The sequence below is a fragment of the Phasianus colchicus genome, chromosome 8 (assembly GCF_987193195.1).
Source record: "Phasianus colchicus chromosome 8, bPhaCol1.hap1.1, whole genome shotgun sequence".
Lineage (NCBI taxonomy): Eukaryota > Metazoa > Chordata > Aves > Galliformes > Phasianidae > Phasianus > Phasianus colchicus.
In genome coordinates, this window is record NC_143443.1 from 21609138 (window position 1) to 21631638 (window position 22501).

The 22501-nt window shown below is 56.8% G+C and overlaps 2 protein-coding genes across 5 annotated transcripts in view; one reads left to right on the top strand and one right to left on the bottom strand.

The window, feature by feature from the left end:
- The window catches only part of BLNK (B cell linker), a 111319-nt gene that overhangs the window by 61045 nt on the left and 27773 nt on the right, over nt 1-22501 (bottom strand). For all 3 annotated transcript variants that reach the window (XM_031597709.2, XM_090145277.1, XM_031597710.2), the window contains one exon: nt 21341-21387. In XM_031597709.2, coding sequence (XP_031453569.2) covers nt 21341-21387 — 47 coding nt within the window. The remainder of the gene's footprint in view (nt 1-21340; nt 21388-22501) is intronic.
- Nucleotides 1-22501, top strand: part of DNTT (DNA nucleotidylexotransferase) — a 163652-nt gene that overhangs the window by 6648 nt on the left and 134503 nt on the right. The gene's annotated exons all lie outside the window — the stretch shown is intronic.

Here is a 22501-nt window from a genome sequence, read left to right on the forward strand (position 1 = left end):
CTGCTTGTGCCTCTCTGGGCTGCTTGTGCCTCTCTGGGCTGCTTGTGCCTCTCTGGGCTGCTTGTGCCTCTCTGGGCTGCTTGTGCCTCTCTGGGCTGCTTGTGCCTCTCTGGGCTGCTTGTGCCTCTCTGGGCTGCTTGTGCCTCTCTGGGCTGCTTGTGCCTCTCTGGGCTGCTTGTGCCTCTCTGGGCTGCTTGTGCCTCTCTGGGCTGCTTGTGCCTCTCTGGGCTGCTTGTGCCTCTCTGGGCTGCTTGTGCCTCTCTGGGCTGCTTGTGCCTCTCTGGGCTGCTTGTGCCTCTCTGGGCTGCTTGTGCCTCTCTGGGCTGCTTGTGCCTCTCTGGGCTGCTTGTGCCTCTCTGGGCTGCTTGTGCCTCTCTGGGCTGCTTGTGCCTCTCTGGGCTGCTTGTGCCTCTCTGGGCTGCTTGTGCCTCTCTGGGCTGCTTGTGCCTCTCTGGGCTGCTTGTGCCTCTCTGGGCTGCTTGTGCCTCTCTGGGCTGCTTGTGCCTCTCTGGGCTGCTTGTGCCTCTCTGGGCTGCTTGTGCCTCTCTGGGCTGCTTGTGCCTCTCTGGGCTGCTTGTGCCTCTCTGGGCTGCTTGTGCCTCTCTGGGCTGCTTGTGCCTCTCTGGGCTGCTTGTGCCTCTCTGGGCTGCTTGTGCCTCTCTGGGCTGCTTGTGCCTCTCTGGGCTGCTTGTGCCTCTCTGGGCTGCTTGTGCCTCTCTGGGCTGCTTGTGCCTCTCTGGGCTGCTTGTGCCTCTCTGGGCTGCTTGTGCCTCTCTGGGCTGCTTGTGCCTCTCTGGGCTGCTTGTGCCTCTCTGGGCTGCTTGTGCCTCTCTGGGCTGCTTGTGCCTCTCTGGGCTGCTTGTGCCTCTCTGGGCTGCTTGTGCCTCTCTGGGCTGCTTGTGCCTCTCTGGGCTGCTTGTGCCTCTCTGGGCTGCTTGTGCCTCTCTGGGCTGCTTGTGCCTCTCTGGGCTGCTTGTGCCTCTCTGGGCTGCTTGTGCCTCTCTGGGCTGCTTGTGCCTCTCTGGGCTGCTTGTGCCTCTCTGGGCTGCTTGTGCCTCTCTGGGCTGCTTGTGCCTCTCTGGGCTGCTTGTGCCTCTCTGGGCTGCTTGTGCCTCTCTGGGCTGCTTGTGCCTCTCTGGGCTGCTTGTGCCTCTCTGGGCTGCTTGTGCCTCTCTGGGCTGCTTGTGCCTCTCTGGGCTGCTTGTGCCTCTCTGGGCTGCTTGTGCCTCTCTGGGCTGCTTGTGCCTCTCTGGGCTGCTTGTGCCTCTCTGGGCTGCTTGTGCCTCTCTGGGCTGCTTGTGCCTCTCTGGGCTGCTTGTGCCTCTCTGGGCTGCTTGTGCCTCTCTGGGCTGCTTGTGCCTCTCTGGGCTGCTTGTGCCTCTCTGGGCTGCTTGTGCCTCTCTGGGCTGCTTGTGCCTCTCTGGGCTGCTTGTGCCTCTCTGGGCTGCTTGTGCCTCTCTGGGCTGCTTGTGCCTCTCTGGGCTGCTTGTGCCTCTCTGGGCTGCTTGTGCCTCTCTGGGCTGCTTGTGCCTCTCTGGGCTGCTTGTGCCTCTCTGGGCTGCTTGTGCCTCTCTGGGCTGCTTGTGCCTCTCTGGGCTGCTTGTGCCTCTCTGGGCTGCTTGTGCCTCTCTGGGCTGCTTGTGCCTCTCTGGGCTGCTTGTGCCTCTCTGGGCTGCTTGTGCCTCTCTGGGCTGCTTGTGCCTCTCTGGGCTGCTTGTGCCTCTCTGGGCTGCTTGTGCCTCTCTGGGCTGCTTGTGCCTCTCTGGGCTGCTTGTGCCTCTCTGGGCTGCTTGTGCCTCTCTGGGCTGCTTGTGCCTCTCTGGGCTGCTTGTGCCTCTCTGGGCTGCTTGTGCCTCTCTGGGCTGCTTGTGCCTCTCTGGGCTGCTTGTGCCTCTCTGGGCTGCTTGTGCCTCTCTGGGCTGCTTGTGCCTCTCTGGGCTGCTTGTGCCTCTCTGGGCTGCTTGTGCCTCTCTGGGCTGCTTGTGCCTCTCTGGGCTGCTTGTGCCTCTCTGGGCTGCTTGTGCCTCTCTGGGCTGCTTGTGCCTCTCTGGGCTGCTTGTGCCTCTCTGGGCTGCTTGTGCCTCTCTGGGCTGCTTGTGCCTCTCTGGGCTGCTTGTGCCTCTCTGGGCTGCTTGTGCCTCTCTGGGCTGCTTGTGCCTCTCTGGGCTGCTTGTGCCTCTCTGGGCTGCTTGTGCCTCTCTGGGCTGCTTGTGCCTCTCTGGGCTGCTTGTGCCTCTCTGGGCTGCTTGTGCCTCTCTGGGCTGCTTGTGCCTCTCTGGGCTGCTTGTGCCTCTCTGGGCTGCTTGTGCCTCTCTGGGCTGCTTGTGCCTCTCTGGGCTGCTTGTGCCTCTCTGGGCTGCTTGTGCCTCTCTGGGCTGCTTGTGCCTCTCTGGGCTGCTTGTGCCTCTCTGGGCTGCTTGTGCCTCTCTGGGCTGCTTGTGCCTCTCTGGGCTGCTTGTGCCTCTCTGGGCTGCTTGTGCCTCTCTGGGCTGCTTGTGCCTCTCTGGGCTGCTTGTGCCTCTCTGGGCTGCTTGTGCCTCTCTGGGCTGCTTGTGCCTCTCTGGGCTGCTTGTGCCTCTCTGGGCTGCTTGTGCCTCTCTGGGCTGCTTGTGCCTCTCTGGGCTGCTTGTGCCTCTCTGGGCTGCTTGTGCCTCTCTGGGCTGCTTGTGCCTCTCTGGGCTGCTTGTGCCTCTCTGGGCTGCTTGTGCCTCTCTGGGCTGCTTGTGCCTCTCTGGGCTGCTTGTGCCTCTCTGGGCTGCTTGTGCCTCTCTGGGCTGCTTGTGCCTCTCTGGGCTGCTTGTGCCTCTCTGGGCTGCTTGTGCCTCTCTGGGCTGCTTGTGCCTCTCTGGGCTGCTTGTGCCTCTCTGGGCTGCTTGTGCCTCTCTGGGCTGCTTGTGCCTCTCTGGGCTGCTTGTGCCTCTCTGGGCTGCTTGTGCCTCTCTGGGCTGCTTGTGCCTCTCTGGGCTGCTTGTGCCTCTCTGGGCTGCTTGTGCCTCTCTGGGCTGCTTGTGCCTCTCTGGGCTGCTTGTGCCTCTCTGGGCTGCTTGTGCCTCTCTGGGCTGCTTGTGCCTCTCTGGGCTGCTTGTGCCTCTCTGGGCTGCTTGTGCCTCTCTGGGCTGCTTGTGCCTCTCTGGGCTGCTTGTGCCTCTCTGGGCTGCTTGTGCCTCTCTGGGCTGCTTGTGCCTCTCTGGGCTGCTTGTGCCTCTCTGGGCTGCTTGTGCCTCTCTGGGCTGCTTGTGCCTCTCTGGGCTGCTTGTGCCTCTCTGGGCTGCTTGTGCCTCTCTGGGCTGCTTGTGCCTCTCTGGGCTGCTTGTGCCTCTCTGGGCTGCTTGTGCCTCTCTGGGCTGCTTGTGCCTCTCTGGGCTGCTTGTGCCTCTCTGGGCTGCTTGTGCCTCTCTGGGCTGCTTGTGCCTCTCTGGGCTGCTTGTGCCTCTCTGGGCTGCTTGTGCCTCTCTGGGCTGCTTGTGCCTCTCTGGGCTGCTTGTGCCTCTCTGGGCTGCTTGTGCCTCTCTGGGCTGCTTGTGCCTCTCTGGGCTGCTTGTGCCTCTCTGGGCTGCTTGTGCCTCTCTGGGCTGCTTGTGCCTCTCTGGGCTGCTTGTGCCTCTCTGGGCTGCTTGTGCCTCTCTGGGCTGCTTGTGCCTCTCTGGGCTGCTTGTGCCTCTCTGGGCTGCTTGTGCCTCTCTGGGCTGCTTGTGCCTCTCTGGGCTGCTTGTGCCTCTCTGGGCTGCTTGTGCCTCTCTGGGCTGCTTGTGCCTCTCTGGGCTGCTTGTGCCTCTCTGGGCTGCTTGTGCCTCTCTGGGCTGCTTGTGCCTCTCTGGGCTGCTTGTGCCTCTCTGGGCTGCTTGTGCCTCTCTGGGCTGCTTGTGCCTCTCTGGGCTGCTTGTGCCTCTCTGGGCTGCTTGTGCCTCTCTGGGCTGCTTGTGCCTCTCTGGGCTGCTTGTGCCTCTCTGGGCTGCTTGTGCCTCTCTGGGCTGCTTGTGCCTCTCTGGGCTGCTTGTGCCTCTCTGGGCTGCTTGTGCCTCTCTGGGCTGCTTGTGCCTCTCTGGGCTGCTTGTGCCTCTCTGGGCTGCTTGTGCCTCTCTGGGCTGCTTGTGCCTCTCTGGGCTGCTTGTGCCTCTCTGGGCTGCTTGTGCCTCTCTGGGCTGCTTGTGCCTCTCTGGGCTGCTTGTGCCTCTCTGGGCTGCTTGTGCCTCTCTGGGCTGCTTGTGCCTCTCTGGGCTGCTTGTGCCTCTCTGGGCTGCTTGTGCCTCTCTGGGCTGCTTGTGCCTCTCTGGGCTGCTTGTGCCTCTCTGGGCTGCTTGTGCCTCTCTGGGCTGCTTGTGCCTCTCTGGGCTGCTTGTGCCTCTCTGGGCTGCTTGTGCCTCTCTGGGCTGCTTGTGCCTCTCTGGGCTGCTTGTGCCTCTCTGGGCTGCTTGTGCCTCTCTGGGCTGCTTGTGCCTCTCTGGGCTGCTTGTGCCTCTCTGGGCTGCTTGTGCCTCTCTGGGCTGCTTGTGCCTCTCTGGGCTGCTTGTGCCTCTCTGGGCTGCTTGTGCCTCTCTGGGCTGCTTGTGCCTCTCTGGGCTGCTTGTGCCTCTCTGGGCTGCTTGTGCCTCTCTGGGCTGCTTGTGCCTCTCTGGGCTGCTTGTGCCTCTCTGGGCTGCTTGTGCCTCTCTGGGCTGCTTGTGCCTCTCTGGGCTGCTTGTGCCTCTCTGGGCTGCTTGTGCCTCTCTGGGCTGCTTGTGCCTCTCTGGGCTGCTTGTGCCTCTCTGGGCTGCTTGTGCCTCTCTGGGCTGCTTGTGCCTCTCTGGGCTGCTTGTGCCTCTCTGGGCTGCTTGTGCCTCTCTGGGCTGCTTGTGCCTCTCTGGGCTGCTTGTGCCTCTCTGGGCTGCTTGTGCCTCTCTGGGCTGCTTGTGCCTCTCTGGGCTGCTTGTGCCTCTCTGGGCTGCTTGTGCCTCTCTGGGCTGCTTGTGCCTCTCTGGGCTGCTTGTGCCTCTCTGGGCTGCTTGTGCCTCTCTGGGCTGCTTGTGCCTCTCTGGGCTGCTTGTGCCTCTCTGGGCTGCTTGTGCCTCTCTGGGCTGCTTGTGCCTCTCTGGGCTGCTTGTGCCTCTCTGGGCTGCTTGTGCCTCTCTGGGCTGCTTGTGCCTCTCTGGGCTGCTTGTGCCTCTCTGGGCTGCTTGTGCCTCTCTGGGCTGCTTGTGCCTCTCTGGGCTGCTTGTGCCTCTCTGGGCTGCTTGTGCCTCTCTGGGCTGCTTGTGCCTCTCTGGGCTGCTTGTGCCTCTCTGGGCTGCTTGTGCCTCTCTGGGCTGCTTGTGCCTCTCTGGGCTGCTTGTGCCTCTCTGGGCTGCTTGTGCCTCTCTGGGCTGCTTGTGCCTCTCTGGGCTGCTTGTGCCTCTCTGGGCTGCTTGTGCCTCTCTGGGCTGCTTGTGCCTCTCTGGGCTGCTTGTGCCTCTCTGGGCTGCTTGTGCCTCTCTGGGCTGCTTGTGCCTCTCTGGGCTGCTTGTGCCTCTCTGGGCTGCTTGTGCCTCTCTGGGCTGCTTGTGCCTCTCTGGGCTGCTTGTGCCTCTCTGGGCTGCTTGTGCCTCTCTGGGCTGCTTGTGCCTCTCTGGGCTGCTTGTGCCTCTCTGGGCTGCTTGTGCCTCTCTGGGCTGCTTGTGCCTCTCTGGGCTGCTTGTGCCTCTCTGGGCTGCTTGTGCCTCTCTGGGCTGCTTGTGCCTCTCTGGGCTGCTTGTGCCTCTCTGGGCTGCTTGTGCCTCTCTGGGCTGCTTGTGCCTCTCTGGGCTGCTTGTGCCTCTCTGGGCTGCTTGTGCCTCTCTGGGCTGCTTGTGCCTCTCTGGGCTGCTTGTGCCTCTCTGGGCTGCTTGTGCCTCTCTGGGCTGCTTGTGCCTCTCTGGGCTGCTTGTGCCTCTCTGGGCTGCTTGTGCCTCTCTGGGCTGCTTGTGCCTCTCTGGGCTGCTTGTGCCTCTCTGGGCTGCTTGTGCCTCTCTGGGCTGCTTGTGCCTCTCTGGGCTGCTTGTGCCTCTCTGGGCTGCTTGTGCCTCTCTGGGCTGCTTGTGCCTCTCTGGGCTGCTTGTGCCTCTCTGGGCTGCTTGTGCCTCTCTGGGCTGCTTGTGCCTCTCTGGGCTGCTTGTGCCTCTCTGGGCTGCTTGTGCCTCTCTGGGCTGCTTGTGCCTCTCTGGGCTGCTTGTGCCTCTCTGGGCTGCTTGTGCCTCTCTGGGCTGCTTGTGCCTCTCTGGGCTGCTTGTGCCTCTCTGGGCTGCTTGTGCCTCTCTGGGCTGCTTGTGCCTCTCTGGGCTGCTTGTGCCTCTCTGGGCTGCTTGTGCCTCTCTGGGCTGCTTGTGCCTCTCTGGGCTGCTTGTGCCTCTCTGGGCTGCTTGTGCCTCTCTGGGCTGCTTGTGCCTCTCTGGGCTGCTTGTGCCTCTCTGGGCTGCTTGTGCCTCTCTGGGCTGCTTGTGCCTCTCTGGGCTGCTTGTGCCTCTCTGGGCTGCTTGTGCCTCTCTGGGCTGCTTGTGCCTCTCTGGGCTGCTTGTGCCTCTCTGGGCTGCTTGTGCCTCTCTGGGCTGCTTGTGCCTCTCTGGGCTGCTTGTGCCTCTCTGGGCTGCTTGTGCCTCTCTGGGCTGCTTGTGCCTCTCTGGGCTGCTTGTGCCTCTCTGGGCTGCTTGTGCCTCTCTGGGCTGCTTGTGCCTCTCTGGGCTGCTTGTGCCTCTCTGGGCTGCTTGTGCCTCTCTGGGCTGCTTGTGCCTCTCTGGGCTGCTTGTGCCTCTCTGGGCTGCTTGTGCCTCTCTGGGCTGCTTGTGCCTCTCTGGGCTGCTTGTGCCTCTCTGGGCTGCTTGTGCCTCTCTGGGCTGCTTGTGCCTCTCTGGGCTGCTTGTGCCTCTCTGGGCTGCTTGTGCCTCTCTGGGCTGCTTGTGCCTCTCTGGGCTGCTTGTGCCTCTCTGGGCTGCTTGTGCCTCTCTGGGCTGCTTGTGCCTCTCTGGGCTGCTTGTGCCTCTCTGGGCTGCTTGTGCCTCTCTGGGCTGCTTGTGCCTCTCTGGGCTGCTTGTGCCTCTCTGGGCTGCTTGTGCCTCTCTGGGCTGCTTGTGCCTCTCTGGGCTGCTTGTGCCTCTCTGGGCTGCTTGTGCCTCTCTGGGCTGCTTGTGCCTCTCTGGGCTGCTTGTGCCTCTCTGGGCTGCTTGTGCCTCTCTGGGCTGCTTGTGCCTCTCTGGGCTGCTTGTGCCTCTCTGGGCTGCTTGTGCCTCTCTGGGCTGCTTGTGCCTCTCTGGGCTGCTTGTGCCTCTCTGGGCTGCTTGTGCCTCTCTGGGCTGCTTGTGCCTCTCTGGGCTGCTTGTGCCTCTCTGGGCTGCTTGTGCCTCTCTGGGCTGCTTGTGCCTCTCTGGGCTGCTTGTGCCTCTCTGGGCTGCTTGTGCCTCTCTGGGCTGCTTGTGCCTCTCTGGGCTGCTTGTGCCTCTCTGGGCTGCTTGTGCCTCTCTGGGCTGCTTGTGCCTCTCTGGGCTGCTTGTGCCTCTCTGGGCTGCTTGTGCCTCTCTGGGCTGCTTGTGCCTCTCTGGGCTGCTTGTGCCTCTCTGGGCTGCTTGTGCCTCTCTGGGCTGCTTGTGCCTCTCTGGGCTGCTTGTGCCTCTCTGGGCTGCTTGTGCCTCTCTGGGCTGCTTGTGCCTCTCTGGGCTGCTTGTGCCTCTCTGGGCTGCTTGTGCCTCTCTGGGCTGCTTGTGCCTCTCTGGGCTGCTTGTGCCTCTCTGGGCTGCTTGTGCCTCTCTGGGCTGCTTGTGCCTCTCTGGGCTGCTTGTGCCTCTCTGGGCTGCTTGTGCCTCTCTGGGCTGCTTGTGCCTCTCTGGGCTGCTTGTGCCTCTCTGGGCTGCTTGTGCCTCTCTGGGCTGCTTGTGCCTCTCTGGGCTGCTTGTGCCTCTCTGGGCTGCTTGTGCCTCTCTGGGCTGCTTGTGCCTCTCTGGGCTGCTTGTGCCTCTCTGGGCTGCTTGTGCCTCTCTGGGCTGCTTGTGCCTCTCTGGGCTGCTTGTGCCTCTCTGGGCTGCTTGTGCCTCTCTGGGCTGCTTGTGCCTCTCTGGGCTGCTTGTGCCTCTCTGGGCTGCTTGTGCCTCTCTGGGCTGCTTGTGCCTCTCTGGGCTGCTTGTGCCTCTCTGGGCTGCTTGTGCCTCTCTGGGCTGCTTGTGCCTCTCTGGGCTGCTTGTGCCTCTCTGGGCTGCTTGTGCCTCTCTGGGCTGCTTGTGCCTCTCTGGGCTGCTTGTGCCTCTCTGGGCTGCTTGTGCCTCTCTGGGCTGCTTGTGCCTCTCTGGGCTGCTTGTGCCTCTCTGGGCTGCTTGTGCCTCTCTGGGCTGCTTGTGCCTCTCTGGGCTGCTTGTGCCTCTCTGGGCTGCTTGTGCCTCTCTGGGCTGCTTGTGCCTCTCTGGGCTGCTTGTGCCTCTCTGGGCTGCTTGTGCCTCTCTGGGCTGCTTGTGCCTCTCTGGGCTGCTTGTGCCTCTCTGGGCTGCTTGTGCCTCTCTGGGCTGCTTGTGCCTCTCTGGGCTGCTTGTGCCTCTCTGGGCTGCTTGTGCCTCTCTGGGCTGCTTGTGCCTCTCTGGGCTGCTTGTGCCTCTCTGGGCTGCTTGTGCCTCTCTGGGCTGCTTGTGCCTCTCTGGGCTGCTTGTGCCTCTCTGGGCTGCTTGTGCCTCTCTGGGCTGCTTGTGCCTCTCTGGGCTGCTTGTGCCTCTCTGGGCTGCTTGTGCCTCTCTGGGCTGCTTGTGCCTCTCTGGGCTGCTTGTGCCTCTCTGGGCTGCTTGTGCCTCTCTGGGCTGCTTGTGCCTCTCTGGGCTGCTTGTGCCTCTCTGGGCTGCTTGTGCCTCTCTGGGCTGCTTGTGCCTCTCTGGGCTGCTTGTGCCTCTCTGGGCTGCTTGTGCCTCTCTGGGCTGCTTGTGCCTCTCTGGGCTGCTTGTGCCTCTCTGGGCTGCTTGTGCCTCTCTGGGCTGCTTGTGCCTCTCTGGGCTGCTTGTGCCTCTCTGGGCTGCTTGTGCCTCTCTGGGCTGCTTGTGCCTCTCTGGGCTGCTTGTGCCTCTCTGGGCTGCTTGTGCCTCTCTGGGCTGCTTGTGCCTCTCTGGGCTGCTTGTGCCTCTCTGGGCTGCTTGTGCCTCTCTGGGCTGCTTGTGCCTCTCTGGGCTGCTTGTGCCTCTCTGGGCTGCTTGTGCCTCTCTGGGCTGCTTGTGCCTCTCTGGGCTGCTTGTGCCTCTCTGGGCTGCTTGTGCCTCTCTGGGCTGCTTGTGCCTCTCTGGGCTGCTTGTGCCTCTCTGGGCTGCTTGTGCCTCTCTGGGCTGCTTGTGCCTCTCTGGGCTGCTTGTGCCTCTCTGGGCTGCTTGTGCCTCTCTGGGCTGCTTGTGCCTCTCTGGGCTGCTTGTGCCTCTCTGGGCTGCTTGTGCCTCTCTGGGCTGCTTGTGCCTCTCTGGGCTGCTTGTGCCTCTCTGGGCTGCTTGTGCCTCTCTGGGCTGCTTGTGCCTCTCTGGGCTGCTTGTGCCTCTCTGGGCTGCTTGTGCCTCTCTGGGCTGCTTGTGCCTCTCTGGGCTGCTTGTGCCTCTCTGGGCTGCTTGTGCCTCTCTGGGCTGCTTGTGCCTCTCTGGGCTGCTTGTGCCTCTCTGGGCTGCTTGTGCCTCTCTGGGCTGCTTGTGCCTCTCTGGGCTGCTTGTGCCTCTCTGGGCTGCTTGTGCCTCTCTGGGCTGCTTGTGCCTCTCTGGGCTGCTTGTGCCTCTCTGGGCTGCTTGTGCCTCTCTGGGCTGCTTGTGCCTCTCTGGGCTGCTTGTGCCTCTCTGGGCTGCTTGTGCCTCTCTGGGCTGCTTGTGCCTCTCTGGGCTGCTTGTGCCTCTCTGGGCTGCTTGTGCCTCTCTGGGCTGCTTGTGCCTCTCTGGGCTGCTTGTGCCTCTCTGGGCTGCTTGTGCCTCTCTGGGCTGCTTGTGCCTCTCTGGGCTGCTTGTGCCTCTCTGGGCTGCTTGTGCCTCTCTGGGCTGCTTGTGCCTCTCTGGGCTGCTTGTGCCTCTCTGGGCTGCTTGTGCCTCTCTGGGCTGCTTGTGCCTCTCTGGGCTGCTTGTGCCTCTCTGGGCTGCTTGTGCCTCTCTGGGCTGCTTGTGCCTCTCTGGGCTGCTTGTGCCTCTCTGGGCTGCTTGTGCCTCTCTGGGCTGCTTGTGCCTCTCTGGGCTGCTTGTGCCTCTCTGGGCTGCTTGTGCCTCTCTGGGCTGCTTGTGCCTCTCTGGGCTGCTTGTGCCTCTCTGGGCTGCTTGTGCCTCTCTGGGCTGCTTGTGCCTCTCTGGGCTGCTTGTGCCTCTCTGGGCTGCTTGTGCCTCTCTGGGCTGCTTGTGCCTCTCTGGGCTGCTTGTGCCTCTCTGGGCTGCTTGTGCCTCTCTGGGCTGCTTGTGCCTCTCTGGGCTGCTTGTGCCTCTCTGGGCTGCTTGTGCCTCTCTGGGCTGCTTGTGCCTCTCTGGGCTGCTTGTGCCTCTCTGGGCTGCTTGTGCCTCTCTGGGCTGCTTGTGCCTCTCTGGGCTGCTTGTGCCTCTCTGGGCTGCTTGTGCCTCTCTGGGCTGCTTGTGCCTCTCTGGGCTGCTTGTGCCTCTCTGGGCTGCTTGTGCCTCTCTGGGCTGCTTGTGCCTCTCTGGGCTGCTTGTGCCTCTCTGGGCTGCTTGTGCCTCTCTGGGCTGCTTGTGCCTCTCTGGGCTGCTTGTGCCTCTCTGGGCTGCTTGTGCCTCTCTGGGCTGCTTGTGCCTCTCTGGGCTGCTTGTGCCTCTCTGGGCTGCTTGTGCCTCTCTGGGCTGCTTGTGCCTCTCTGGGCTGCTTGTGCCTCTCTGGGCTGCTTGTGCCTCTCTGGGCTGCTTGTGCCTCTCTGGGCTGCTTGTGCCTCTCTGGGCTGCTTGTGCCTCTCTGGGCTGCTTGTGCCTCTCTGGGCTGCTTGTGCCTCTCTGGGCTGCTTGTGCCTCTCTGGGCTGCTTGTGCCTCTCTGGGCTGCTTGTGCCTCTCTGGGCTGCTTGTGCCTCTCTGGGCTGCTTGTGCCTCTCTGGGCTGCTTGTGCCTCTCTGGGCTGCTTGTGCCTCTCTGGGCTGCTTGTGCCTCTCTGGGCTGCTTGTGCCTCTCTGGGCTGCTTGTGCCTCTCTGGGCTGCTTGTGCCTCTCTGGGCTGCTTGTGCCTCTCTGGGCTGCTTGTGCCTCTCTGGGCTGCTTGTGCCTCTCTGGGCTGCTTGTGCCTCTCTGGGCTGCTTGTGCCTCTCTGGGCTGCTTGTGCCTCTCTGGGCTGCTTGTGCCTCTCTGGGCTGCTTGTGCCTCTCTGGGCTGCTTGTGCCTCTCTGGGCTGCTTGTGCCTCTCTGGGCTGCTTGTGCCTCTCTGGGCTGCTTGTGCCTCTCTGGGCTGCTTGTGCCTCTCTGGGCTGCTTGTGCCTCTCTGGGCTGCTTGTGCCTCTCTGGGCTGCTTGTGCCTCTCTGGGCTGCTTGTGCCTCTCTGGGCTGCTTGTGCCTCTCTGGGCTGCTTGTGCCTCTCTGGGCTGCTTGTGCCTCTCTGGGCTGCTTGTGCCTCTCTGGGCTGCTTGTGCCTCTCTGGGCTGCTTGTGCCTCTCTGGGCTGCTTGTGCCTCTCTGGGCTGCTTGTGCCTCTCTGGGCTGCTTGTGCCTCTCTGGGCTGCTTGTGCCTCTCTGGGCTGCTTGTGCCTCTCTGGGCTGCTTGTGCCTCTCTGGGCTGCTTGTGCCTCTCTGGGCTGCTTGTGCCTCTCTGGGCTGCTTGTGCCTCTCTGGGCTGCTTGTGCCTCTCTGGGCTGCTTGTGCCTCTCTGGGCTGCTTGTGCCTCTCTGGGCTGCTTGTGCCTCTCTGGGCTGCTTGTGCCTCTCTGGGCTGCTTGTGCCTCTCTGGGCTGCTTGTGCCTCTCTGGGCTGCTTGTGCCTCTCTGGGCTGCTTGTGCCTCTCTGGGCTGCTTGTGCCTCTCTGGGCTGCTTGTGCCTCTCTGGGCTGCTTGTGCCTCTCTGGGCTGCTTGTGCCTCTCTGGGCTGCTTGTGCCTCTCTGGGCTGCTTGTGCCTCTCTGGGCTGCTTGTGCCTCTCTGGGCTGCTTGTGCCTCTCTGGGCTGCTTGTGCCTCTCTGGGCTGCTTGTGCCTCTCTGGGCTGCTTGTGCCTCTCTGGGCTGCTTGTGCCTCTCTGGGCTGCTTGTGCCTCTCTGGGCTGCTTGTGCCTCTCTGGGCTGCTTGTGCCTCTCTGGGCTGCTTGTGCCTCTCTGGGCTGCTTGTGCCTCTCTGGGCTGCTTGTGCCTCTCTGGGCTGCTTGTGCCTCTCTGGGCTGCTTGTGCCTCTCTGGGCTGCTTGTGCCTCTCTGGGCTGCTTGTGCCTCTCTGGGCTGCTTGTGCCTCTCTGGGCTGCTTGTGCCTCTCTGGGCTGCTTGTGCCTCTCTGGGCTGCTTGTGCCTCTCTGGGCTGCTTGTGCCTCTCTGGGCTGCTTGTGCCTCTCTGGGCTGCTTGTGCCTCTCTGGGCTGCTTGTGCCTCTCTGGGCTGCTTGTGCCTCTCTGGGCTGCTTGTGCCTCTCTGGGCTGCTTGTGCCTCTCTGGGCTGCTTGTGCCTCTCTGGGCTGCTTGTGCCTCTCTGGGCTGCTTGTGCCTCTCTGGGCTGCTTGTGCCTCTCTGGGCTGCTTGTGCCTCTCTGGGCTGCTTGTGCCTCTCTGGGCTGCTTGTGCCTCTCTGGGCTGCTTGTGCCTCTCTGGGCTGCTTGTGCCTCTCTGGGCTGCTTGTGCCTCTCTGGGCTGCTTGTGCCTCTCTGGGCTGCTTGTGCCTCTCTGGGCTGCTTGTGCCTCTCTGGGCTGCTTGTGCCTCTCTGGGCTGCTTGTGCCTCTCTGGGCTGCTTGTGCCTCTCTGGGCTGCTTGTGCCTCTCTGGGCTGCTTGTGCCTCTCTGGGCTGCTTGTGCCTCTCTGGGCTGCTTGTGCCTCTCTGGGCTGCTTGTGCCTCTCTGGGCTGCTTGTGCCTCTCTGGGCTGCTTGTGCCTCTCTGGGCTGCTTGTGCCTCTCTGGGCTGCTTGTGCCTCTCTGGGCTGCTTGTGCCTCTCTGGGCTGCTTGTGCCTCTCTGGGCTGCTTGTGCCTCTCTGGGCTGCTTGTGCCTCTCTGGGCTGCTTGTGCCTCTCTGGGCTGCTTGTGCCTCTCTGGGCTGCTTGTGCCTCTCTGGGCTGCTTGTGCCTCTCTGGGCTGCTTGTGCCTCTCTGGGCTGCTTGTGCCTCTCTGGGCTGCTTGTGCCTCTCTGGGCTGCTTGTGCCTCTCTGGGCTGCTTGTGCCTCTCTGGGCTGCTTGTGCCTCTCTGGGCTGCTTGTGCCTCTCTGGGCTGCTTGTGCCTCTCTGGGCTGCTTGTGCCTCTCTGGGCTGCTTGTGCCTCTCTGGGCTGCTTGTGCCTCTCTGGGCTGCTTGTGCCTCTCTGGGCTGCTTGTGCCTCTCTGGGCTGCTTGTGCCTCTCTGGGCTGCTTGTGCCTCTCTGGGCTGCTTGTGCCTCTCTGGGCTGCTTGTGCCTCTCTGGGCTGCTTGTGCCTCTCTGGGCTGCTTGTGCCTCTCTGGGCTGCTTGTGCCTCTCTGGGCTGCTTGTGCCTCTCTGGGCTGCTTGTGCCTCTCTGGGCTGCTTGTGCCTCTCTGGGCTGCTTGTGCCTCTCTGGGCTGCTTGTGCCTCTCTGGGCTGCTTGTGCCTCTCTGGGCTGCTTGTGCCTCTCTGGGCTGCTTGTGCCTCTCTGGGCTGCTTGTGCCTCTCTGGGCTGCTTGTGCCTCTCTGGGCTGCTTGTGCCTCTCTGGGCTGCTTGTGCCTCTCTGGGCTGCTTGTGCCTCTCTGGGCTGCTTGTGCCTCTCTGGGCTGCTTGTGCCTCTCTGGGCTGCTTGTGCCTCTCTGGGCTGCTTGTGCCTCTCTGGGCTGCTTGTGCCTCTCTGGGCTGCTTGTGCCTCTCTGGGCTGCTTGTGCCTCTCTGGGCTGCTTGTGCCTCTCTGGGCTGCTTGTGCCTCTCTGGGCTGCTTGTGCCTCTCTGGGCTGCTTGTGCCTCTCTGGGCTGCTTGTGCCTCTCTGGGCTGCTTGTGCCTCTCTGGGCTGCTTGTGCCTCTCTGGGCTGCTTGTGCCTCTCTGGGCTGCTTGTGCCTCTCTGGGCTGCTTGTGCCTCTCTGGGCTGCTTGTGCCTCTCTGGGCTGCTTGTGCCTCTCTGGGCTGCTTGTGCCTCTCTGGGCTGCTTGTGCCTCTCTGGGCTGCTTGTGCCTCTCTGGGCTGCTTGTGCCTCTCTGGGCTGCTTGTGCCTCTCTGGGCTGCTTGTGCCTCTCTGGGCTGCTTGTGCCTCTCTGGGCTGCTTGTGCCTCTCTGGGCTGCTTGTGCCTCTCTGGGCTGCTTGTGCCTCTCTGGGCTGCTTGTGCCTCTCTGGGCTGCTTGTGCCTCTCTGGGCTGCTTGTGCCTCTCTGGGCTGCTTGTGCCTCTCTGGGCTGCTTGTGCCTCTCTGGGCTGCTTGTGCCTCTCTGGGCTGCTTGTGCCTCTCTGGGCTGCTTGTGCCTCTCTGGGCTGCTTGTGCCTCTCTGGGCTGCTTGTGCCTCTCTGGGCTGCTTGTGCCTCTCTGGGCTGCTTGTGCCTCTCTGGGCTGCTTGTGCCTCTCTGGGCTGCTTGTGCCTCTCTGGGCTGCTTGTGCCTCTCTGGGCTGCTTGTGCCTCTCTGGGCTGCTTGTGCCTCTCTGGGCTGCTTGTGCCTCTCTGGGCTGCTTGTGCCTCTCTGGGCTGCTTGTGCCTCTCTGGGCTGCTTGTGCCTCTCTGGGCTGCTTGTGCCTCTCTGGGCTGCTTGTGCCTCTCTGGGCTGCTTGTGCCTCTCTGGGCTGCTTGTGCCTCTCTGGGCTGCTTGTGCCTCTCTGGGCTGCTTGTGCCTCTCTGGGCTGCTTGTGCCTCTCTGGGCTGCTTGTGCCTCTCTGGGCTGCTTGTGCCTCTCTGGGCTGCTTGTGCCTCTCTGGGCTGCTTGTGCCTCTCTGGGCTGCTTGTGCCTCTCTGGGCTGCTTGTGCCTCTCTGGGCTGCTTGTGCCTCTCTGGGCTGCTTGTGCCTCTCTGGGCTGCTTGTGCCTCTCTGGGCTGCTTGTGCCTCTCTGGGCTGCTTGTGCCTCTCTGGGCTGCTTGTGCCTCTCTGGGCTGCTTGTGCCTCTCTGGGCTGCTTGTGCCTCTCTGGGCTGCTTGTGCCTCTCTGGGCTGCTTGTGCCTCTCTGGGCTGCTTGTGCCTCTCTGGGCTGCTTGTGCCTCTCTGGGCTGCTTGTGCCTCTCTGGGCTGCTTGTGCCTCTCTGGGCTGCTTGTGCCTCTCTGGGCTGCTTGTGCCTCTCTGGGCTGCTTGTGCCTCTCTGGGCTGCTTGTGCCTCTCTGGGCTGCTTGTGCCTCTCTGGGCTGCTTGTGCCTCTCTGGGCTGCTTGTGCCTCTCTGGGCTGCTTGTGCCTCTCTGGGCTGCTTGTGCCTCTCTGGGCTGCTTGTGCCTCTCTGGGCTGCTTGTGCCTCTCTGGGCTGCTTGTGCCTCTCTGGGCTGCTTGTGCCTCTCTGGGCTGCTTGTGCCTCTCTGGGCTGCTTGTGCCTCTCTGGGCTGCTTGTGCCTCTCTGGGCTGCTTGTGCCTCTCTGGGCTGCTTGTGCCTCTCTGGGCTGCTTGTGCCTCTCTGGGCTGCTTGTGCCTCTCTGGGCTGCTTGTGCCTCTCTGGGCTGCTTGTGCCTCTCTGGGCTGCTTGTGCCTCTCTGGGCTGCTTGTGCCTCTCTGGGCTGCTTGTGCCTCTCTGGGCTGCTTGTGCCTCTCTGGGCTGCTTGTGCCTCTCTGGGCTGCTTGTGCCTCTCTGGGCTGCTTGTGCCTCTCTGGGCTGCTTGTGCCTCTCTGGGCTGCTTGTGCCTCTCTGGGCTGCTTGTGCCTCTCTGGGCTGCTTGTGCCTCTCTGGGCTGCTTGTGCCTCTCTGGGCTGCTTGTGCCTCTCTGGGCTGCTTGTGCCTCTCTGGGCTGCTTGTGCCTCTCTGGGCTGCTTGTGCCTCTCTGGGCTGCTTGTGCCTCTCTGGGCTGCTTGTGCCTCTCTGGGCTGCTTGTGCCTCTCTGGGCTGCTTGTGCCTCTCTGGGCTGCTTGTGCCTCTCTGGGCTGCTTGTGCCTCTCTGGGCTGCTTGTGCCTCTCTGGGCTGCTTGTGCCTCTCTGGGCTGCTTGTGCCTCTCTGGGCTGCTTGTGCCTCTCTGGGCTGCTTGTGCCTCTCTGGGCTGCTTGTGCCTCTCTGGGCTGCTTGTGCCTCTCTGGGCTGCTTGTGCCTCTCTGGGCTGCTTGTGCCTCTCTGGGCTGCTTGTGCCTCTCTGGGCTGCTTGTGCCTCTCTGGGCTGCTTGTGCCTCTCTGGGCTGCTTGTGCCTCTCTGGGCTGCTTGTGCCTCTCTGGGCTGCTTGTGCCTCTCTGGGCTGCTTGTGCCTCTCTGGGCTGCTTGTGCCTCTCTGGGCTGCTTGTGCCTCTCTGGGCTGCTTGTGCCTCTCTGGGCTGCTTGTGCCTCTCTGGGCTGCTTGTGCCTCTCTGGGCTGCTTGTGCCTCTCTGGGCTGCTTGTGCCTCTCTGGGCTGCTTGTGCCTCTCTGGGCTGCTTGTGCCTCTCTGGGCTGCTTGTGCCTCTCTGGGCTGCTTGTGCCTCTCTGGGCTGCTTGTGCCTCTCTGGGCTGCTTGTGCCTCTCTGGGCTGCTTGTGCCTCTCTGGGCTGCTTGTGCCTCTCTGGGCTGCTTGTGCCTCTCTGGGCTGCTTGTGCCTCTCTGGGCTGCTTGTGCCTCTCTGGGCTGCTTGTGCCTCTCTGGGCTGCTTGTGCCTCTCTGGGCTGCTTGTGCCTCTCTGGGCTGCTTGTGCCTCTCTGGGCTGCTTGTGCCTCTCTGGGCTGCTTGTGCCTCTCTGGGCTGCTTGTGCCTCTCTGGGCTGCTTGTGCCTCTCTGGGCTGCTTGTGCCTCTCTGGGCTGCTTGTGCCTCTCTGGGCTGCTTGTGCCTCTCTGGGCTGCTTGTGCCTCTCTGGGCTGCTTGTGCCTCTCTGGGCTGCTTGTGCCTCTCTGGGCTGCTTGTGCCTCTCTGGGCTGCTTGTGCCTCTCTGGGCTGCTTGTGCCGTGGGAATACTGGCCACTGTCTTCTTGCCGTATGCCCAACATACACTCTTGTGGACCTGTGGCAACACTGCTTGGAAATAAGGCCTATAGAAAGCAGTTTATGGCTTTTGCCTGCAATGTAGCTTTATAGTTCTCCCTATTATTTTAATTACGGTCATCTCAACAATAGCTATTTCTCCCTATAGCACTGCAGTGAGATAGGGAAATACTGTAACTTCCACTCTGTGGGTGGGGAAGGAAGTAAGAAATGCTGCACCAGTTCACCTGGCTTTGTTTAGGAAGCCTGTGGCAAAGCAAGCTCTCAAATCCACTTTTTTTTTTCTTTGAATTCAGATTTAGTCATTATCAGAGTCCCTTGCTGCTAGAGATTTTGCTGTACGAACTCTCCTGAGTTAGCTCCAGAGTTGATCCAGGCTTTTTTATCTAATGCATTGACCTGGAGCATGGGTAGAGTAACTTGTTCCAGGAGCTTAAATGTTGACATCTGTATTAAAAAAAAAAAAAAAAAAAAAAAGCTGAAAAGCAAGTTTTCAGCATCAGGTTATTTGCTTGCCTTAATGAAGAAAGAATAATGCAGGTGGAGGAGAGAAGGTGAAGTTTATGTAGAATGTTTCTAGTTCTTGCAGCTTGAATTATGCAAGTGCATCCAGTTCAAGTGGAATATCTCAGTATTATGAAAGCACTTTTTTGATTCGTAACATCTCTTACACTTCAGAATTTATTCATGTGTCAGAAAAAGAGATTTCCTTGGCTTGGAAGGCAAGGATGAAAAATTTCGGTGTGGAGTTATCTCATTTAAAAAATTAAAAACACATGAAAAATAGATGTTAGAAAGTAATCTAGAAATCAATCTTAACTATATGACTTTTACTTGATTCATGAATAGCAATTTTTTCCTGCATATACTATAAATTCCTGATAAATAACATTTTTTTGTCAGCAATGAAAAGTGGTAGAAATTTATTGGAAGAAAGGGAACTCAAATACTTCCCACACAATAATCAAGCAGAGCTTATTATGTGCTCCTTATCACAGTTCACCCAAGATCTTCCACAACTGCATGTTGATATATACAAATGATAAACTCAAGTCTTGATATCGTGCATCAGGTTTGATGGTGAAGACTTCTCATTTACCTCACAATCTGATGCAGCCAGAATAGGCTTCTGAATTTGCACATGTGATAGAGCTGGTCTTGTAATGAAAGCATTCATCCTGACTTTGGAAAACTGTTTCTGGAACTCATAGACTGAGAGTAAAATTGATTCTTGAGCTTGGTTTGAGTTGTAATTCTCATCACACTAGCTGTAAAGAAGGCCTTTTATTTTCTTGGGAAGGTAAAACTTCAGTGATCTGAGGGCATTGCAAAATAACTTCTGCAGAATTATCTGATGCACTTGGACTGAGCTGAGGTGACTGAGCTGTAGTTATGTTGCTTTCTCAAGATGTACTTGCAATTTATGGATGTATTTCACTAAGTTGCATCTTCTGTATCAATTTTCCTGTATATGGTTATAAGCCCTGGCCTTATTTGCACTGCTTATTAAATTGCTAAGTAAAGATGGCAAGACAGCATGTCTGGAAAGTACTGAGTTCCAGTGTTCTAAGGTATCAGTGATATGAAGTTAATTTAGATAGTGAAAGTTAGAAGAGGGCTAGAAGTGGGAGGAAGGACTTTGAGCAAGACTCAACATGAATTCAAGGCTGATGAAAACGTGAACATGTGAGAACAGTTTCTTGTGCAATCTTAGCAGTCAGATCCAGAGCATACTTGGACCAGTCTCTCATTGCTCTGCTGTCTCATTCCAAAGCAGAATCTTGTGAAGTGTGAAAGGAAGTCTTCCATTATTGCCTTTCACTGGTAGGACACTAGTGGAGATTGACCATTTTACCACTGTACTGAGCAGCTGTTCAGAAGCTGTCTGTGGCTTTCAGTGCTGAAGAGAAACAGTTTATATTATGTTCTTGTTAGGCTGTTGAAGCTGAGGTTAATGGAAATAATAGAATGTAATTAAAGGCTTTATAAAAAGTCTGGTGTTGCAACAGTTTACTTTAGAGTATCAAAACTGAATTACTATGAATACACTCTTCCCAGAGTAAACACTTTCTTTTTTTTTTCTTCCATTGTTTCCTCCCTTTGGAGAACAGGTTTAATACTGTCTAGATGAAGAGAGGTGTTATGGAGATGGTGGCTATATGTTGTGAAGTACTCAGGGAATTATGTTTGTGTATGGATGCAGATTGCTCCAGCTGTGGGCTCTCCTAACAGAATGTAGGACAACTTGGTTCACAAAGTATTTATAGCCTTGTAAACTCAATCTTTTTTTATGAAGAACATAAAGATCTTAAGAACATCAAGAGCACCTGAAGAAGAACATCAGATGTTGCATTAGTGAGAACTAGACTGGGGAATGGGAACACTTCAGAAAAACCAGCTTCTCTCTATTGAAACCCCGTAAAGAAACTTTCATAACAGGTAGAGACCTGATTGTTGACAGAAGAGAACACAGGATTTTGGTCTTACCTTATCTAGCAATTTCAGATTTTCCTGTTTATCTGTCTGTAGTGTTTTGGTTGTGGAGAACCTGCTACACAAACAGATCTGTTGACCTGACTCAGATGGATCAATGCAGACCCTAAGCTAAAACACGCAAACTGTTTGTGTGCTGAAAATTAGCAAATTTTGCATTAGCAGTTTGTAAGATGTAATAGCAACTGATCTTAGTGTGAAACAGTTGGTGCTAGGGACCCACATAATGTATTTTGTTTTGTTATGCTGGACTGATCTGCGCTAGCCTCTTGTTTTATATCTGATAACAGAATTCCTATTACAAGACATCTTTGTAATTCCTGTTTACAATTTTGTAATTCAAAGCTTGAATGCAAAAATTAGCACATCTCTTGGTTTCAGTTCAGTAGATTTCTGTGGGCTCCAATATTGTAGTGGTCATGTATCTCACAGAAACAGAGGTCACATTCTTGGTTAACTTTATTCATATTTTCTACATTTCCTGTCAAAATGATGTCCCATTAGACTTAATTACCTCACCAGAAGCTCCTCTGACACTTTCTTTATTCATCTATTTAATTATTAAAACAAACCCAGAAGAATATTAACTTATACTCTCATCAAATTCTTATCAATAGGAATATGATTTTAATGAGTAAAAAAGCCTCCTAGTTCCTCTTGCTTCTTACTAATAGAGTGGGATTTGAAAAATATCTTATTTTGTAAATAGATTTAGTGTTTTCCCAGCAAGGAAAATGTTGCTATGTGGAGTAATAACAACCACTAGGTGAGAAAGATAGCAGTTCACTCTGTATTAGTCTGAACTCTTCCTGAGTTCAAAAGACACTCTGATATTTTCTATGCAGTAATACAAGAGAAGTAATATACTTGAACCTTAAGGATATCCTCTGGAATGAACCTAATTTGTCACGTGCTATTGGAATGATTTTCTATCTGTTGTATCTGTGTTCACTAACTCAATATTTTAATAAAATGATAGGTAAAATTGCAGGCATGAAAATGCCTGTAATTATGGCAGTAGATGGAATGCATCATCCATGTATATAAAGATCTTTTACTCAATTGATGTAATCAATGAGTAGCAACAGCTTGTTGTTGTTGGTATCTGCGTCCAGTATTATTGGGTTACTCAAACTTTTAGAGCATTACAACAGTTTTTGGGCCAGCTAATATTAGAAAAGTTATCCTGAATCAGCAGCAGAGACTTCGGTGTTTTGGGATTAGACCCTGATTTTTCTCGACTTTAACCCTGGAGCAAAAGGTATTTGGGTAAGCAGCTATTGCTTTGCTTCAGTTTTGTAATATGTGGCAATACACAATAACCTTCTATTATACCTTGTTCATTTTGCTGGGCAGATATTTACCTCTAGAAAGCTTCAGTCTTCAGTGATCTGAATTGACAACCTGATCACTTAAATTGGTATCTAAGCAGCAGATGAAAATTTACTCCACACACTGTGCAAGAGAAGAGCTTATGTATTCAATGAAATGTTGAACTTGTACTTCTTTCCTAATCTTATCTCTGACTGTTTTGAGGATGGCTATCATCCTGCAGCTGGTGCAGAAAAGACTTTTTATCAGCTGATCTGAAACAAAATTCTTGTAAACTTTCCAGGAACTTTGTTCCAAGCAAATTCCACTCCAATCAATTAAAGGCCTTCACATGAAGAGTGAGTTTCTATTCTCATTTTCCCCTATTTATAGCAGAGAAACTATCAAAGGGCAACAGAGCATTAGTCACTTCATGGCAAAGCAGAAAAGAATGGGGAACTTACGGCTGATGCATGATTTTGAATCGGCTCAGCTCATAGTCTGATAACCTCTGAAAAGAGAGAAAACAGTTTTTGTATTTTAAAGTTAAATTCATTGAGACTGCTCCATTAAGTGAACTACATAACTAAAGAAAACTTTTAAAAAGAGAAGTAAGTAGAAACATTAAAAAATAAGTTTTCTGTTCTGTAGCTACATGTTTGACTCGTCTTGGTTAATGCTTAACAATTTATTACTTACCTGTTCCAACATTTCTGGAAAGAAGGTAGCACACAGTATATAGTTAAACTGGAATTTAACCGGGCATGTGGCATGCCAAATAATGCTGGTTAATGAATCATGCAAAAAGTGATAAGCAGGCCACTGTGGACTCCTCCTTACTCCACCACAGAGTTTCTCTGGGAGATGTTAGTGAAATAAGCAGATCAGGGTAGCAGTGGTTGAGTGGAAAGTGGCTTAAGCAGCGCTTGGGAGAGTATGCAGCCACCATTTGCTCTGTTCTTATGCTGGACTTCTGCATGACTCAACAACAACAAAAACCTGAAAAAGTCCCACCCAAAAACAACAACAGAAAAAGAAGTGGGGATGAAAAATGAGAGCAGTTTTAGTGTGTCATCTTGGCAAACAAAGTGCTGAGTCAACAGCCATTTAGTGCTGAGCAAATAAACTCTTGCTGGAAGATTAGTTAAAGCATTTCAGTAGTCTGCAGCTCCAAACACCCCTTGTCTTCACATCTTTAAGGCACTGCTTTAAGGCAGAGGAAGTACTTCTGGCTAGTGCTCACCTTGCTGCTGAAATTCTTATGTCATACCTTCAAGCTACACTAAATTAAAGCTATTTTATGCTGCTCATATTCTATGGGTTTTCATTTGCTGTGAAGTTTGCAGTAAATTTTCAGGATTGCGCTTAGACCAAATATGCTACTGTGTGGTTTCAGTCTAGAAACCTTGTGCTAGCACTAACCTACTCTTTTTCAACATAGGTTTAAATAGAAAATATGACCATTTAGTACATGGAATTGTAAGCTTCCTTCTCTTTTTGCCTCAGAAAGAGGAAATAGAGATTAAAACTGATGGTTTCCAGCAACTTCAGTGATCCTGAATTCATGGTACTTTGATGTTAGCCCAGCTCTTTCTCTTTTCCTGAAGAATCCTGAATTATCAATT